The 19,146-nt window shown below is 45.6% G+C and overlaps 1 protein-coding gene across 5 annotated transcripts in view; it reads right to left on the reverse strand.

The window, feature by feature from the left end:
* Positions 1-19: 19 nt before the first annotated feature.
* Positions 20-19,146, reverse strand: part of LOC117420767 (eyes absent homolog 2-like) — a 36,811-nt gene continuing 17,684 nt past the window's right edge. For all 5 annotated transcript variants that reach the window (XM_058990789.1, XM_058990787.1, XM_058990790.1 and 2 more), the window contains 15 exons: positions 19,089-19,142; positions 18,207-18,255; positions 17,796-17,920; positions 17,077-17,193; positions 15,174-15,250; positions 14,694-14,874; positions 13,932-14,071; positions 13,757-13,840; positions 8,706-8,795; positions 6,168-6,226; positions 4,488-4,648; positions 4,238-4,352; positions 3,192-3,313; positions 2,772-2,872; positions 20-2,315 (listed from right to left, as the gene is read on the reverse strand). In XM_058990789.1, the coding sequence (XP_058846772.1) occupies positions 2,235-2,315; positions 2,772-2,872; positions 3,192-3,313; positions 4,238-4,352; positions 4,488-4,648; positions 6,168-6,226; positions 8,706-8,795; positions 13,757-13,840; positions 13,932-14,071; positions 14,694-14,874; positions 15,174-15,250; positions 17,077-17,193; positions 17,796-17,920; positions 18,207-18,255; positions 19,089-19,142 (1,556 nt within the window). In that variant the 3' untranslated portion in view covers positions 20-2,234. The remainder of the gene's footprint in view (positions 2,316-2,771; positions 2,873-3,191; positions 3,314-4,237; positions 4,353-4,487; positions 4,649-6,167; positions 6,227-8,705; positions 8,796-13,756; positions 13,841-13,931; positions 14,072-14,693; positions 14,875-15,173; positions 15,251-17,076; positions 17,194-17,795; positions 17,921-18,206; positions 18,256-19,088; positions 19,143-19,146) is intronic.

Here is a 19,146-nt window from a genome sequence, read left to right on the forward strand (position 1 = left end):
ACAGTAGACACATGCAAAGTCCAATAACAACCCGTACCACTTTTTATTTTTTTTATATGAAAACACATTGATTTCCATGAACAGAAAATGATCCTAACAACACATGTACTGAATGCAGAACCAGCTCCCCTCCTGAAGATTGTCCTTCCACTTGACAGACGGAGCCACAGTCCAATCCCAGAAGTGTAGATGGAAACGCTACCAGCGGGTCCATCACACCTCCCTGCTCTCAATAAATTCACTGGGAGAGCCCAGCACTTGGGCTGCAATAAGCAATCAAACAGCTCCAAGCAGCTCAAATCTGTAGCCCTGAACATCTATTGGTATCTCTGAGGTTAATGTTTAGCTAATAAGCTGCTGCTGCTGTGGACAACCATACACCTGCCTGGTCTTCCTTTAAGGAGGTGTTAGTCCCCGTGGGAATGCTGCGTTGAGACTTTTTTAAGTCCTGTGATTAACTAAATCCAGGGATGGTATTGCAGCTTCACCCATTGTAGGTTTTGCTATGAGCTTGATTAGCCACAGTATATAGGTAACAAGCTCAGGTGTGTCTTATTAAATTATTAGTGAAACCAGGAATGGATTACATTGCTGTGCAACGGGAGTCTTATTTCCATCCCTGAAATCAAATGTTTTATTCTAGTTCATTCTCTTGTTTTTCCCCCCAAAGCGCTCATCAAAAAACAGTCCACGTTTTGTATATGAGGATCTGAAATGGTTATTTTTATTAGCGCCTGACCTGTAATTGCAGTCCTAATGTTTCTGCGTGTAACCTGTAGTCTTGCGGCTTTCTCTGTCATGTTTCGGAGGTACTGTGACCTGCATTCCCTGGTACTGTCTAAACCTGCACCCAGAACAGGACCTGCACTTAATCAACGAATACAGCACTGCAGGAGACAGCTTCGCTCTACAGCGCAATTCAGGAACACGCTTCTGGACTATAGACAATAGCATAGCAGAAACAAGAAGGGCTCATAAACAAGAAGGAACTAAGAAAACAGTTTATAAATATGAAAGTGATTGTCCTATGCGGATGAAGGGCTTTGCTCTCATTCCAGGCAGGATTTAAACACACACCGCAATGTATCGTATTGCATACCGTCTGATTGGATCAGAGGTATCATGTGATGAGTCACCTTGCCCAGCCCCTGTTACTGAACTGCCAATCACTGCAGTCGTATACCTGCGCCGTTAAAAAAGAAAGCGCTCCTTAAGGACGTCGTCCCAGCCCTTATTAAGAAGAGAAAATATCTTATTCAAAAAGAAAAATAACTTATTTCAACTAGCGCGCAGAGTTTTCTATTCTGCAGCACAATAGCGACCCCCGGTGGCCGGACATGGGTTTTCCCTTTCTTGGTCTGTGAGCAGTGTTTAGAAAGCTCTTAAGAAGGATATGACAGATCCTAGCGACGTTAACTAGCATCTCTGTGCATGGCGCCCTAATGGCTACGGCTGTGCTCTCATCTGGACTGAATCCAGGCTCTAGCACACAGGTACAGACTGACTGCAGCAGCTTGAAATTGGATCCTTGTCCCTGTGGAGACCATTGCAGATTCTGTGGGGTGCAGGAAGCTTTCAGGTCTGCTTCTGTGGCAATAGAATGATGAGGTTAGCTAGTGTGAGTGTGTGTGCGTGCGTGTGTCAGTGTGTGTGTGTGTGCGTGTGTCCATGAGTGTGTCAGTGTGTGTGTCCTGAAACACACTCTACAAATCCACACTTTCTATTGCAGGTCTGGTAATGCACATGACCACACAGCCCTGAGCCTCAGTATGCTCTGATCAGCACTGAGCTGGGCAGGAATCGAACCAGCGACTCAGAAGTGAACATCTTTGTATCCCCTTGCGATACACTGAGCCGCCCAGCCTGTCAGGACAGCCTGCTGATGCTCTGTTTTATTAAATAACAGTGGGCTCTATTGCCTCTAATTGACATGAAGGACCCGCGGTGAACCTGCAGCTGCACAGCCAGCATCAGTCTGCCTGGATCCTGTTCACCTGGGAATTAGGACTGGAGACGTCTTCTGAAACTGAAGTCCGTTTATTTTTTTGCTAATCCCACCAAGTGTTTTTCTAAAAGTCTTTAACGTTGAAACGCAACGAGATTCCTGATGTTCTTGAAAGCTGAATGATGAAACAAGTGTCAAAAATCCTTTCTGATTGATTGTTGTTTTTTTAAGCTCCGCTGTCGCCAGCGAGAGATCCACCCGGTCCAGAGAGATTGAGAGGTGGCGCCCCCTAGAGGTACTCCAGCTCCAGGGCGTGGCTCAGAGCATCCAGGTCAGCCCTGCAGCTCACCCTCCAGAATGGCATGTTCTTCTGTGGGGAGAGACAGGCAAAAGCAGGCTTAGCAGAACAAACGAATACATTGACGGGAGTAAAGAGGGGAAAGTGACAGGGAGAGGGGGGTTGGGCTGACAATCACATGGAAGCAATAACAGATTGACAGGGGAGAGTGGTGTTTCATTATGGATGAACAAACATTCAATAGAATCTAGAAATACTAAAAGAAACATCATTCCACCCTTGCACAAGTTTACCATAGTAAAAGCACAGCACAGTGAAAGCATGGTAAAGCATAGGTAAGCACTGTAAAGAATAGCGAGGTTTGGTAAAGCATATTAATAAACCTGTCAAATCAGGGTAGACGATGGTAAATGTCTAGGATAACCATGGGAAGAGCATGAGGGAAAACTCCAACTATACCATGGGAAACTTTTCTAAGGGCAATGACAAACGTTTCCAGCGGAAGTCTGTTTCTCCCCCGCGCCGTACCTTCTTGGCGGCACTTTCCTCCTCTGCTCCGTCCCCCACCACCACGTAGACTGCTCGCCTCCCGAAACGCTGCACCACCCTCTCGAAGCAGCTGTCCTTCCCTGGGACAGACAGGCACACACAGACACGGAGTTACTGATCCTCGTATAACCAGAGCGCTTTCTTTTCATGCAAAGCATCCATTCAGACACGCCAGCAACCACCACAGCATTCACTACGGTACATACTGTATATATATATATATATATATATATATATATATATATATAGGTAAGATGATGGATTAAGCCAAACGCATACACCTTCCTGCTGTAAAACAAGAGTGTGACTAGTCCTCGCAGTACCCTATACAGACTGGTACACGAGCGTGGCATACTGACTTATTAGGCAGCCCCTGAATCGTGTGTCCGTGCCCCTCACCTGTCTTGGTTGCACTGTAGATGTTCTCGATGGGGAAGGCGCTCCCCAGCCCGTACAGCAGGACCTTCGACAGCGCTGGGATCAGCTGAGTGGTGGTCACTAACACATTCACACAATTCGGCCTGTAAAACAACCACCAGGGGGCGTTAGAACCCCACATCTGCACCACAGTCTGAGTATACAGCACAGACAGATTTTATTAGGAATGTGTGTTTCTTAAGGCTAAAGCCATATAGGTATTTTATTAACTGTTAACAATGAGCTGCTGTTGTAATCTTTTGATATAGCTTAGATTATTTGAAGCAATGCATTAATAACCCCTTCGTCACAATTTTGATTTTTTTTTTTTAAACAGTTTGAGTTTGAGATGCTGCCTTGCCAAAACTTACCAGTCATGCATTATTAAATAGATACATAGACAGGAAACTTAACATGGTCCGATTGTACACGCAGTGACTGATGGGGATGCCTGGTTTTTCTAAACAGAAGCATAACATGCTGGTTGCTGGATTAAACACACTTCACCGACTGAATGAAGTTAGTTGTCTAAAGTACGTGAAACAGTACAAGAAGACTACGCGGCGATCTGATTCAAGCATTCAAAATCCTAAAAGGTATTGACAATGTCGACGCAAGGGACGTTTTCGACATGAAAAAAGAAACAAGGGGTCACAAGTGGAGATTAGATAAAGGGGCATTCAGAAAAGAAAATAGGAGGCACTTTTTTTACACAGAGAATCATGGGAATCTGGAACCAACTCCCCAGTAATGTTGTTGAAGCTGACACCCTGGGATCCTTCAAGAAGCTGCTTGATGAGACTCTGGGATCAATAAGCTACTAACAACCAAACGAGCAAGATGGGCCGAACGGCCTCCTCTCGTTCGTAAACTTTCTTATGTTCTTATTGTTGAAATGAACGCCGCTCTGAAGCAGTCCTGTGAAAATGAAACCTAGTCCATCAAAGAGAATTTGAAACAGCATTCCTTAAAAAACTCCTGAGTGACAGCGTCCCGCTGTGTTAGCACCCCCGATGGCTCCTGCTTACCTGGAGTTGATGAGAGTCAGTGCTTTCACTGCATTGGTGAGCCACATGTCAGTCATGACCTCCATGTCTCTCCTGAGCTGAAGCCACTCCTCCCTCTTGGGACTGCCCAACACACCTGCCAATCACAAGACGGAGAGTCAGTCAGGGTTTGGGAGTGCTAGCATGGTCCTGAACCCTGCTTCTATATAATTCATGAAAGAGACAAGCGGGCCGGGTCCTCCAGATCTTCTAACGCACGTTCCACACTTGCCTCCGATGTTGTTCTTGTAGGTGTTGTAAACCTCCTTGACTCGCCGGTAACGGAAGGCCAGCTTCCTCATCCAGTCGACCCCACCGTGAACCCCGGACCCCAGGCACAGTGTGGCCCCGCTCGAGGGGCTGTGGAACCCGTCCGCAGCGAAGTTATACGTGCTGGAAAACAAGAGGGGGAGAGGGGGCGCGGGGGTCAGACTGTGCTTCAGAAGCTCTCAAACACTGCATTCTACTCTTTATTTAAAACTACTTTTAAGCATGCACTTACACACAAGTACAATGCTTTACCACACCCATAGCTAGAAGGGGGTGCAGTATATTATTCAGAGGAGATATAGATATATATATACACACACATACAGTATAACATAGCTATTGAGAAGTGCAAATAAAAACAGGACAGTGAAGTCAAAAATAATGCACACATAGTACAGAAAAGATTTAATTGTATCAAATATGCGAAGCTATGTAAGCCTTATATACACACACACGTGTATAAATTACATTCTTGTTCAGTTAATGAATCTGTTATCAAGGCTCCCCTCATTTATAAAAAAAAGTTTCCCTCCGTTGAGTGAGATTTAAGACAGTCTTCGAGTCTCTTTCCAAATGTTTTTCTAACCGCAAAATGATCTGCAGTGTATTTGTCATTATTGTATAGCGCTGTTAAAATGTACACTTGAACCCGTGAGAATTTGGGGTGAATGCCAGAGCCCCAAGCGCAGCAAGAAGAATTCCCGAGCAGGGTCAGCCCCGATAATAAATCATCTTTAATTAAAAGAACATGACGCGCATATCTCACAGTCACCCTCTCAGACAGGCGAAGCAAGACGAGGGAGAGAACGATGTCTCGGAATGTTTGTGAATGACCTACAATTAGAACCTTCTAAATATTCCTGTTCTTTAAATTTGAACATTCTGTCCTTGCAAAGAAGCAGCATGGAGCCATGTGCTGTGCCTTGTAATGAGAACGCATGGACTTACTGTCCCCGAGTGGTAGCTTCAGGTTCGTGTCTGCTTTGTTTTAAGGATTAGGAGCAGGTCAGAATTGTGGGTCTTGTCTGATGCAGCGTCTCCTTTCCAAAGACACCCTGTCCATCAGCAAAATTCATTTCTCTTTTTCCTACTTCAAAATATTGTTCCCTATTATTACAGAGCCAGCAGCTCAGTGCAGGGTCAGCCAATCCGATGTTATCTCTCTGACAGCTGGAGTGTTATTAATTACCCCGAGCTTTCTGATTTATTGTGGGACAGCAGGATCTCTGAACCCGCCCCTGTTGCCCCGGGGCAGAGGGAGTCACCTGGAGGCAGGTGGGGAGAGGGAAGTGGAAGGCAACGTCTTTGAGTTGACTTTATTGAATTCATTCATTTTTTTAAATGTACCACACAGGAATATTCAGTATGGCAAGACGTCTTCTTTTATATTAAACTGCAAGATTATTTGTGAAGATCTCCGCAGGGCGATGAGAAAGAGGTAATACAAAGAAAGAACAGAAAAGGGTGGAGGATGGAACACAAAAACAAAAGAAAAGGTGTTGAAAGAGAGACAAAGAAAGAAAGGAGTGTGAGGCAATCGATGTTCTTTCCACCATTAATCCCCCCCCCCCCCCCCCCGCACAACACAGCACAGCAGATTTAATCGTCTTCGCCGGAGATCAGCTTTCAGGAAATTCCGCACCTTAAATCTTGCCCATTGTCATCCGAAGCCACGTCGTCTATATGAACCTGGTCGCATTCCTGGGAAATGAAAGAAAGAAAGCAGGAAATGTTACAAACCGGGGCTTTTTTTTTTTTTAGACGAACAAAGTGTTCTGCAGGAAGAAACACGCTGTTTTCACACAGCGAAGCCTGAGCGTGGGGAGACATGGCCTCAGACAGGTGTGCCTGGCACCATCGCCCCTCTGCAGTGAGGCTCACAGACACACACCGCCTCCTGAAAACACTAGCACTCATATTCCTGAAGCGTTTAGTGTGCTGAGAATTAAAAAGAGATGAAAAGAACAGCACACAATGCAGAGAGAGATTGTGATGTCAATAAATCTGCTACTGGATGAAACCCAGACACACACACACACACACACACACACACAGAGCCACTAGAACTTCAGCATACAGTTTCCAAAGCCAATGAACACAAACACAGCCCTCCTCCCAGCATGCCCCCTTCCACCCCCCCTTGGTTTCCCAGTAAGTCAGGCCCAGCAGCCGTGCTCGAGATGTCAGCGCGATGGTATGTATGCAGATCTGCTATTCTCATTTTCCACTTTCTTTTCTCTCTCTCTCTCCCTCTCTCTCTCTCTCTCTCTCTCCGCCTCTCGGCTCTTTCATGTTGCTGTTAAAGGATGACAGGTCCAGCGATCGCATTTCGAACTCTCAGAGTCAGACCAAGACGCTACCTCATCCCCTGTCCCAGCTCCTGTTCCCTCATCCCCTGTCCCAGCTCCTGTTCCCTCATCCCCTGTCCCAGCTCCTGTTCCCTCATCCCCTGTCCCAGCTCCGGCTCTCACCTCCTGCCTTTTCCCTGGTGTTTATCTTTCGTTACCAGCTCGGCTGGCTCTCACTGCAGTGATGACATTTTATGGTGGTCAGTTTCCATGCTTTGTCAGGGTATTGGCCTCAGGGTCCCAGTCCCAAGATTTCACTTCAGTCCCATTCACTACGCTGTTACCATGGCATACCGCAGGTAGGGTTTTACAAACCTGATGTTAGGATGTTTTCTTTCCCCCAGGATTATTTCTGTGTTTAGTCTCTATTTCTGTCTAATAAATATATATTACATTCTGTTTGTGTTTGGTAAAAGAGAGCAATTTCCTTTCACTTTCTAAATCCAGGATACAGCAATCGTGTTGACATGAGGTTGAAAACCCAAACTCTTCTCCTCTGCTGAGTTAGACTCTCCACCAGCTCCCCAGCTGACTGATTAGCAGCTTCAATAAAGCATATCCTCCCAATCCCATACCAGCACAGCACAGTAAGCACTACCAATTACAGAGACAATAGCAGGCCAGCCCTTGTTAAAAACTCATTGACGACCACTTATACTGCTCCTCCTAGAACAAAGTGTGCTTTAGCAGCAGAAATGTGCCTTTCGCAAACAGGCACACACCTGTAATTAACAATCTTGCTTCCCACTGGGATCAGGGTTAACTGTAATCCCATCATTTGTACATACAAGACTTTGGAATTTAAAAGAAAAAAAAATACAGGCTTTTCGAATTCTTTCCCTCTTTCCATCCCCCCCCCCCCCCCCCCCCCCCCCCCCCCCCCCCGACTGTTAACTATAGGGCTGCAAAGTTCATGGGAGTTGATATTCCCAGGAGTGAAGTCGATTGTTCCCAGACTTCACACTTCAGGTTAGTTAGCTCCGACTGATCCTTCAGTTCGTCCCTAAACTTAACCGAGACACATGCATTTAGTTCGCTGTTTTTAATTTGCTTGGTTATTACTTGAGTGGTTCATTCTAGTGCATTACGTCATTCTTTCTATATGAGTAATAACCTCATTACAAATAGTTTGGCAGTTTGAGTACACTGTGTAAACGAATGAACTCTCTGCGGTAGCTGACTGAGTTCAAGCTGAGCAATAGAAAGTGATGAAAACTCTTACAGCCCAGCGTAATGATTTCTGGAAACTGAACCCCATTCAGGATCCGCTGCCTCGCATCCAAATATATATACGGTGATAATACATCTGGACATTTGTATTGCTGGACATCTTGAATTGCAAGCTGTGAATACTTAACATGAACCTTAATGTGAATAAATAAATAAAAATCACTGAAATATCTAATAGCAGCCTACGCTCCAGCAGATCTTGTAAAGCTATTTTATTTGTTCGTTCTTTAACCAGGAATAAACCCACTGAGACGGAGGCCTCATTTACAAGGGTGTCCTGGCAAGATGACCAGCAAACAGGTAGCTGTGATTTCACATCCCAAGAAATGAGCTGGGCTTAGGCAGAACTGATTCTTACTAGCTTACAGCATTTCCATTGTTTTCCCCTACCTTCTAGATTACGTTGAAGTACTTTACCTGTTACTGGAACCTGTATTACTTAACCAGTCCAATGATCCATGACTACACTGAACAGCGAGGAAGGGTACCCCTCTCAGTGCACTCCACCTCTGGAACTGGGAGTTGTGTAGGACCCTTGGTGTCCTGGGAGGGAGTCTGGGTAAATGGAGAGCTAGTTAAGGTAGGCTGATAGTGGCTCTTACCTCCAGGTCGTTAAAGAAGAGCCGGGTATCCGCGAGATTGAAGATCATCTCCTCCATCCAGAGCCCTAGTGACACAGCCTTGGCAGAGTCCTGGAGGGAGAAAGGAAAGCACAGGGCTCAGCATACTCCATACTGCTCAATGCAGACACACTGTGTGTCACTACCTCTTTATAACAGGGCTCAGCATACTCCATACTGCTCAATGCAGACACACTGTGTGTCACTACCTCTTTATAACAGGGCTCAGCATACTCCATACTGCTCAATGCAGACACACTGTGTGTCACTACCTCTTTATAACAGGGCTCAGCATACTCCATACTGCTCAATGCAGATACACTGTGTGTCACTACCTCTTTATAACAGGGCTCAGCATACTCCATGCTGCTCAATGCAGACACACTGTGTGTCACTACCTCTTTATAACAGGGCTCAGCATACTCCATACTGCTCAATGCAGATACACTGTGTGTCACTACCCCGTTATAGAAACAGCAATTATGGGGAAGAGTAATAACAAGGTAATTAAATTGCATTTTTGATCTGTTTCCCAGTAATACCTCAAGGCTTTAGAGTAGGGGTAGCAAAATGAAATAATCTTAAAATGACTAATATCTTGTCATTATTCTAATTACTGGTAATCATCACCCATTTCCTGATGAGCTGTCACCTCACAGTCCCCTGATTCAATTAACTTTATGGCAAGCGAAATCTTTGGGAGGCGGGCAGGCATTACATGCAGACTAATGGAATAACTGGAGTCATTTTGGATTGGATTAGGACAAATTTAATGATGTGTTAATCAGATCTAAATAAATATTGCTCTGCGATCACACGATTTATTGCATGCTGTTGAATTTCCCCCCAAAACATCTTTCTCCAGTTAAGAAGGGTCATTGTGTTTGGCCCGATGGTAACACTGGGGCTGTCCGGAGACATGTTTAATTTCAGACATAGGGAATGACCCAGGATGAAAGCTGAGGAGAGGCCCTGAGGGAGTTTTTATGCAGATCATTAGCTCAAGAACAGGTACAGTATAAGAGAAGAAGCCATTTCTTATAACAACCACATACAGTTCCTCTGTCTAGCCAGCAGGCTGCAGCACGGCTAGCGCTACTTTGCGTTGTTAAGGACCAACGGCTTTATCCATAACTGAACAAACACTGCAATAGAAACTAGCAAGAAGACGTTCGATTGCCGTTCAGAGTTGTTTCTTACTAGTTTTATAATATTTTCGTTGTTTTTCTCCTTGTCACAACAAGGGAGGCAGACAGAGCCCATTGGCTCCCAACAGTGCCCTCCCTCCCAAGTCCCTTTCACCCCACCTGTCTGCTCTGTGGGCCCTCAGATTATGTTTGTGTCAATCATTCTGACAAGGGATTCTATTATTTCTTTGTGGGCTGGGAAATGAATCACATCGCCTCCGGCAACCACAAAAAAAAAAAAAAAACACCACACACACAGGCCCATACAAAAGAAAAACGCGCCAGAACCTAAAAGCAACAGGCTTGCGATTGAAAACAATTCCCTTTGAACTACTGAGAGATGTGCACCATGCCAGGTAGCTAGGATCAGCAGGGGCTGGCTGGCAGGTTGGAGGAGTCAGCCAGGGGTGAACATCAGATTAGCACTCAGGAGCTGACAACCTGGTTCCCCTCCCAGCACTTTGAAAGAAGAATAGCAAAGTCAGAGAGGGGCTGCAATTGAACGGTTTTAATTAGGGATAATTACTTGGAATCTCCTGCCAAAGAGAGAGAGAGAGAGGCACCCAGCTTCCCGTGTCAGAACAAAAAAGATTTGAGTAATTATAGTCAACACCATGGAGAGATGAGAGGTGCACTGAGGTGGAAAACAAAATACTTGATCATCAAGACCCCTATTCACAAAGCTTCAGCTCCTGGTTTTAATGGATGAAAAAAACTTTGATGTTCATGGGATTCTTCAAGAATGTTGCTGGGTTGTTAAATAAAAGTATAGAAAAAAAGTTTCATGAATACCACACTTAAAAAAACTAAAATCCTGGCATAACACTTTGTGTGTGGAGCACATTGCCAAGGTTTTCAAATGTGGATTTGTAACTGGACTACCTTTAACTGACTGTTACTGTTAGTAACTCAGCATGAGCAATGATGTATCACAGTGAAAACTGAAGTTCATTTATTTCATGGGTTTGTAAAACCCCTGACTGAGTTCAATTCGTTTTTCATTTTCAAGACAGGCACACTTTGCTGCTGTGTCTTGAGAGGTGCACCAGGAGAAAGGTGATTTATTAGGAGAAGACGTTCTTCCAAGGCGAGTTCACCAGCCCTGTACCTTTGAACTCAGAGATAACAATCTGGGTGTGTCTGATGATGACACAAGAAGAAGGTGTCGCCTCATCTGAAATCTTTATCTTTACGTTCTGCAGCACATTCTTGTACAAATGACCAGTGGCCTTGGAAGTGTCTCGTGGTTGCATGGATTTGTCAGGTGTGACATGTGCTCCTCATCCAATACTTGCTTCTGGTGGAACTGTACTGTATGCAGCCTCCTGTGCTGGTGTTTAAACACCAGTGGAATAGCCACCATCAGTGCCAACAGCTTCTCTATGGAGACGGTCTGCTTTTTTAACCTCATATCTTTCATCATGCCATCTATTTTGAATACGTGAATCCCTGCCCCTGTGAGTCCTGCAGGAAACAATTCCCTCACAGTCTTGCGCACCACAAACCCCAAACCCATTCACAAACAACTGGCTCCAGTTACACCCAGTTCCTTTGTACATTGTTTTGTTTCGTAATTATCTTTCATTTCTACCTCTTTAAGTGGGAGGTTGCTGAATCAGTTACAGGCAGCCTTTGCTACAAAAGTTAATTCTGAGTACTGATTGGAAATGCGTGTCACTAACCCAGTAAATACGCCTTTTCAATAGAAATCTACAGTTTCTTTAAAAATCAGGGGGGTTGAATTCTGGAAGAGTGCACATCATCGAGCACTGAATGGGTAGCAATAGCAGGCAATGGGGGAGAGGGTGGTATGGCAGCCCCTCTTTCATCATAGCTAGGAAGGCATTACCCACAGGGAGAAGAACAGCAATGCGTGAGGGGTCCTCTGCACCCCTGTACTGCACAGATCCAGTCATACCATCCCTTTCCTTATTCTCCACTCGTGCGACCTGACATGTTTCATTGCTCTGCAGTGCAGACCCGTCTCCCTGGTATAGCTGGGAACTGGCAAGCTACTTTTGAACCCGTAACTATATTTAGATAGATTTCAGAAAACAAAATCAGTACATAATAGATATAGATAGATACTGTCTATTTTTTTTTTCTTTCTCATATGGGAAGGAACAAACCTCTGGCCAGAGAGCTTGCAAACTACAGGGAAGAGTTTCTGCTTGACAAGTCGATCACAGAAACGAGGCGCTGCCTGTCTCTTTAAGAACAGAAACCTGAACTTAAACAAACAGAGCCCTCTGTCTGGCTGTGCCAGGATTTGTCACAAAGCGAATCGAATTAATTTCTACCTAATTGAGCTCCAATTATCTGTACATAACTCATCTCAGAGCTTTCTGGTTTTTGTTGGGTTTTTTTTTTTTTTCGAAATCTTTCCTGCGTGTCTGTGGTTTGGGGTAGAGCATGTCCAATCAGAGTTCACCGGTTCAGCAGGAAAACCTTGTGGGAGGAATGAGGTATTTGGCACGTCAATAGATGTCATCCCCCCACCACTCTCTCCTCCTTTATCGAAGAAAAACACACACACACACACACACACACACACACACACACACACTCACACTCACACTCACACACACACACACACACACACACACACACACACACTCACACACACACACACACACTCACACTCACACACTCACACTCACACACACACACTCCATAGGAATCTACTGCTATCAATTTGTATTGTGCAGCCCCACCAGCAAGGGACCGTGGGAATTCAAAACATTTCCCCAGCCAAGAAAAGCAACAGCACTATTGTTCTCTCGTTAGCTGCCATCGAACTCTGATTAACACAGGAGCTGTCAATCAAAGTGGAGCTCTGTGTGAGTGACAGGGGAATGACAGGCAGTGCTGCCGTGGTGCAGGATGGATTCTTTCAATCTGGCTTCTCTCACTGAGTTAAGCAGAGTGCAGGGCGAGAGAAGGGGGAGCTGGCGACTCAAGGGGGCAGTATAGGCCTTAGGGACTGGGAGGCAGTGTGGAATAGAGTTGAGGGACTGGGCTGAGAGGCAGGACTAGTCTTTAATTCACTGGGAAGGTGCACTGGTTGAAATGCTTTTCTGTTAAAAAAGATCTCTCATTGGCAACACAATTGCAGTGCTTTGGTTTTACAGCAGATGATAAAATGCTGGTTATTGTAGGAGATAATATGTATTTCATATGAAATGCATCTCAGATTCTTTTACCATATTTGTTCAAATGGCAGCATAGAAAAAAATATATATATTAATGCATTGAATATTCTTCATCTAACTTTTAAAATACAGAATTGTCTCCAGAGAATCTGGGGGAGTTCTAATAAACTACACAGTAGAAATGGTCTCCCCAGTCTCCTGTAAACATGTGTTTCACCAGCTCTTGCATATCATTTAAGTAGTCTCTGCTATTCTCCTCACACCACCCTGTAAATTTCACACAGACACCCTCCATACTTCAGCCAGCACTTATAATATGATCTATTGCGTGTGTTAATATTTTAAGAGATTGAAGCAGGATAGTTCAATTGAGATGTGGCCCCCTAACACCATACTGGGGGATCGGTTGAGTGCTATCCCTGAGAGGGGAGAGAGAGAGAGAGAGTCCCATCTACTGAGCTACCGTCACCCTTTCAAACACTGCAGCATCTTCCTTAGAGGCCATGCAACCCAAGTACTAACAGGTTCCAGAGCAGGGTAATGATTCTAAAAGCAGCCAGAACCACCTCAGAATGTTAAGAAAGGGATCCTATTGGTTGCAGGTAGTTCTTCCTGCAAAAGGTTCCAACAGAATGGATCTGCTGTGTTGCAAAGCTTCAGTCTAACGAATCTGAAGCAGCAGCCGGCCCCTTACCTTGCTGAAGCGTGTGGCGAAGGTCCCTGTGAGCAGAGAGTGGAAGATAATGAGCGTCTCATCCAGGTCCCACAGAAACACGCGCTGGGGAGGGAGGACAGAGACGCAGTCAGAGACACAGCAGCACAGCCGATAGAGCTGCAGAGGGCCTGTCTGTACTGCATGCTGCTCTCACCTCGATCTCAGAGTCCAGCGGGGGTGCTGGGTCGCTGGCCCTCTTCCTGCCTCGCAGCTTCCCGTCTGATCCTCTCCTCTGCTGTGCTGAGTCCTGCTCCTTCTCCGGCGTGGGGGGGCTGGCGGGAGGGTGGTATTCCCCTAAACAAGAAAAACCTCATCACTGCTCAGCCTGCCCCAAGTTAGAATGAGCAACAGGAGAGCAGCAAACAGCTGAGACTCAAATCCCCAACCCCTTATGTACTATGGTAAAAGTAGCATGGCAAAATGTAACATAAGCATAGTAAAACCAGAGCACAAGCACATGTAAGCACACAGACTGCAAAACTGTAGTCCAGCAAATACGTCTACAATAAGTTATATAACATGTTTTCCTCTGTGCTTCGTGAACTTCAACAGCAGTTCCAAAGGCCTTGGCAACAAATAATACCCTCTGCTGAAAGAGAAAACCCCAGGGAGGTCAGTAAAGACAGACTGTAGCCGGGGAACACAACAGTCTGCTGTGTAATCTGTGAGAACGTCTCTGTATCTCCGAATCCCTCACAGCGAAAACAATGACACGCTGTGATCCGCCTGGGAGCCGCCTGCCCTGCCAAAGAGATCAGGGGTAGCTCAAGCAGCAGGGCTAGCCTCCTTCACCTCCAGGAGTAACTGCCAGCAACTGTCCTGCTGGAATCCACTGGGGCGGTGCTAGAAGAAGAAGAAGAAGAAGAAGAAGAAGAAGAAGAAGAAGAAGAAGAAGAAGAAGGAGTTCTCCCCTCACCTGCTAGTGACTCAGGGCTCTGGTTGGTGATGACAGAGGGGTGTTCCTGCTGTAGGTAGGAGGTTGCCGTGGAGATAGCGGAGGGGCTGACGTTGCTGGCTGTGAGGTAGGGTGTGTTGTAGTGTGAGCTGTAGTAGGGGGAATACTGGCCTTGGGTGAAGCTCGGGTAGGCAGAGAAATCCTGACAAAAAAGAAAATCTCCATGAGGAAGAAACACGCGCACAGATACAATTCAAAGGAGATTTGCTAGTTACAAGCAGCTTTTTTTTTTGTTATTTTTGCTGAAATGGTAAATGAATGTTTAATGGCGCGAGGAGATTTAAAGTAAATAGCATAAGGATTATGACTGTAAAAACAGCTTCCACTTCACTGAGTAAACAACAGTGATACAATTCAGCCAACGGTTCATGTGTTTCTTTTTTTGGCTGCGTAAGATTTTGTTTCTGGTTGTGTGACACAGAAAAAGTGGGTGGGCTTTACCTGTTGAGAGGGGCTAAAGGCTGCTGAGCTGCTGATCCCATTGGCTCCCTGGAAAATTCCAGGCGGAATACTGTTGCCTGTGGAAAGAAAGGCATAGCAGTGATCTAATTAAGAGCAGTAATAATGTGTTAGAGTACATTACATGCCAATACGAGGAACCCCCGTGAGACGACAGGCAAGGTGTTTGGGTCAAGAGGACTTGGCAACACCTACTGCCTGAAGGTACGGGCTGTGAAGAGCACTGGGTGATTAATGGTGAAAACAGCACAGGTGGGAATTCTTGTTGCTATTAACAGGGCAAATTCATCATTTGTTATGAAACGTGTCAGAGGAATATCATCCTGCAGGCCTCTTCAACCTGTTCATTAAAAAAAATAATAATAATAATAAAAAAAATTCCCCAGCTCTAACCCCTCCAGCCCGTAACCTTTTACTCCTGACGATCTCTCCTGAAAAAAAACAAACAGCGAACTCTACAGAGACTGAACAATCCCTCCTTCCCGTGTATGTGATGATACGCCTCTTAACCTCCGTCCCTGAGAGGACAGCTGATTTCACGGAGCTCTGGGAAGCAATAAAGTCAATTTGGCGCGGTGTGCTGCGGGCGCCGCTGGGATGGGGAATGTGGAGAGAGAAAGAGAGAGGGAGAGGGAGAGGGAGAGAGAGAGGGAGAGAGAGAGAGAGAGAGAGAGAGAGAGAGAGAGCAGGGGAGGGGGGTGAGGCACTGGGCTCCACTCCTCCTCTTGTTTTACAGAGTAGAGGAAGAGCCCTGACCCCCAGCAAGCAGAGAGGGCTGCCTGACGCCAGGGTTCAGACCAGAACTAATGGGGAGCAGGTGTGCCTCTGGAGGTGGGGGGGTCCACACTGGCCTTAGATGTTATTGAACTTTCTTTGCATTTTATCACATGAAACCTCTCAGCTCCATTATAAAGACAACAGAAGAGGCATAGAGGTGAACAGGAATGCTTTGGGTTGATAAAATTTATAGACAAACGTTTTGGCTCATGTGCAAGTTTAACAGCTCAGACTACTTTATTATGATTTATTTCTTAGCAGACGCCCTTATCCAGGGCGACTTACAATTGTTACAAGATATCACATTATTTTTACATACAATTACCCATTTATACAGTTGGGTTTTTACTGGAGCAATCTAGGTAAAGTACCTTGCTCAAGGGTACAGCAGCAGTGTCCCCCACTGGGGACTGAACCCACAACCCTCCGGTCAAGAGTCCAGAGCCCTAACCACTACTCCACACTGCTGCCCCTACTACCTTCCTGTCTTCAACTAACCATCGGGCCACTCTGTTGGGACTCTATTTTTAGGTGTTTCTTTGGAACAATGGTGGAACACGGCGGCCTTCCTCATAGTCTTGAAACCCAACGAAACCCAACACCAACTCTCGAGGCCTGGGAAAACATCCCACATCTGCACCCCGTCACGACCATTCAGAGTGCTGTGCATTTCATATGAGAGAGTGCAGAGAGTGAGTCCAGCTGCTGCTCGCTGCATGGAATAAAAAACAAGCAGCGCTGCGCTAGGATCTCATTCCACTGCCGTTCCGAATCAGGGAGGGGGGCGTCAATTCATTCCCCTTCACCCTAACAAAGGAACAATGCAGCGATCAGTGTCGCGGGGGCTTTGCTGCCATAATTCACCAAAAGAAAATCACTGCGTACAGTACAGTCAGACAGCAGTAAGAGTTTCCATGTTCTCACTCTGAAACACTGCTACGCTGAGAGATCTGATACCATGATGCTCTGAGGCCACCCTTTACGCCAATCACGTGCCAGACTTTCGTACCTGCACTGATGGCTTCAATGTTTCGGGGTGACGAGGACACAATAAGAATGCATTTCTAAGCGGGGGGGGGGGGGGGGGGGGGCGGTGGAGGGCACTGACCGTGGCTAGGGTAGCTGTAGAGCGCCTGTCCCGATGGAGAACTGCTGAAGTTAGAGGCGTAGCTGAGGAGGCTGTTCTGTGCAGGAGAGTGACTCAGGCTGTCCTCTGTCTTTATACCTGGAGAGAGAAGGATCTGGCAGTCAGGGCTGTTCACGCACACAGCTGAAGCTTGAAAGGAAACGACATTCTTAGATAAAGGTTATTTCTCCTTAAGAAAAGTATCTTGTTCGGATCGCCCTTCAAATCATTTTGACCCAGCGCTGTAGAGACCAGCTTTTATATACCAGCTGATTCGAATGCACACACACACACACACACACACACACAAATCCCAAACAAATGTTATTGCTCGCTGACGTGACTTTAATGGGGGTGAATCACAAGTAGAAGATTGTTTTCTTTTGTCATGAGCAGATGGTTTAGTGGTGACATCACAAACATCCCTGAACGCTTTCCAATCCCAGCAAAGCTCTAATTCATTTACCAGCACCATGGAGAGTTTGGAGGGGAGCGCTTGCTCCATGACTCTGCACACAGGGTTCGAAGATGTTGTGTGGGGAGGTATGAGAAGACACCTTTCTTCTGAAACGCGTTTGGAGGCTGACACACTTAGGTCAGTATGGAACACTCAATAGTTTGGTAGTAGATCTTCATGTTACCGAAGGCACCTGGATGCAGCAGTTTATCTGCAGTGTAATATTCCAAGTGGCTGTACTCACTGTAAGGAGGCACTGTGTAGCCCTGCCCGTGGTGAGGGTAGGGTGTGTACGAGGGGGCTTGCTGGATCCCTGTGCTGTACTGGCTCTGTCCATAGGCAGCCATGGCTGGGAGCAACCCACTGGGTCTGTGGATAAAACAGAGACCTCAGGTCTGCATTCCCATTGCAAACTTCACCATGGTCAATATGCATTGTGATGCTGCAGCATTACCACATGTACAATGTGTTTTACTATATATATAGTAAAGCATGATATATTTATCTTTACTATTTTAGACTGTGCTTTAATGTCCTTTCACTATGCTATTATTTACAATGCAGTACATGTTTTTACCACATTCAGCTGTAAAAGTGGGTGAAACCAGGCTACTGAAATGGCAGTGTTTGGGAACTAGATCTTTTTCAGTCTTACCTGCAGGCAGGGGTGGAGGAAGAGACTGGAGTCAAGTCCCAGGAGTGACCTGCAGATACGAGGACAAGCTGCTGTCAGACACATCAACACATTCAATAACACTTCCTGCTCATTATTATATTAACCTGCTGTACAGAAACGCTCAGCAACTAAACAAAACAGCAGATTCAGAGCGCTGCGGTCCAGTGTAAAGAAACACAACAACGATACAAAGGGGCGGATTCAGAGCGCTGCGGTCCAGTGTAAAGAAACACAGCAACGATACAAAGGGGCAGATTCAGAGCGCTGCGGTCCAGTGTAAAGAAACACAACAACGATACAAAGGGGCGGATTCAGAGCGCTGCGGTCCAGTGTAAAGAAACACAGCAACGAAACAAAGGGGCAGATTCAGAGCGCTGCGGTCCAGTGTAAAGAAACACAGCAACGAAACAAAGGGGAGGATTCAGAGCACTGCGGTCCAGTGTAAAGAAACACAGCAACGAAACAAAGGGGCAGATTCAGAGCGCTGCGGTCCAGTGTAAAGAAACCCCTTAACTTAAGAGCACCCTTATAAAAGTTTACCCTCGTAAAAGCATAGCAAGGTGTAATAAATCACAATGAAAGCATGGTAAAGCATAGGTAAGCACTGCAAAGAGTATGGTAAAGCATATTAAAAAAACATGGCAAACCAGGGTAAACTATAGTAAATGCAAAGGGAAAGCATAGGAAAATTGCAAAAATAACATGGTAAACTTAATATTTGATATTGTTATATTTATTTTACATAGATTTTACAGAGGTAAAAAACTGTTACACTGATTACAAGAAGGTATTTCATTTAACAACACCTCTATATTGCTCTTTATAGTTTGTCTATTCCACTTATTCACTAATTAACATTACCTGGGTCTGCTGTGAAGATTGATGCTGGGGCGGTACTGAACGCCTTCAATTCATCTGC

The sequence above is a fragment of the Acipenser ruthenus genome, chromosome 18 (assembly GCF_902713425.1).
Source record: "Acipenser ruthenus chromosome 18, fAciRut3.2 maternal haplotype, whole genome shotgun sequence".
Lineage (NCBI taxonomy): Eukaryota > Metazoa > Chordata > Actinopteri > Acipenseriformes > Acipenseridae > Acipenser > Acipenser ruthenus.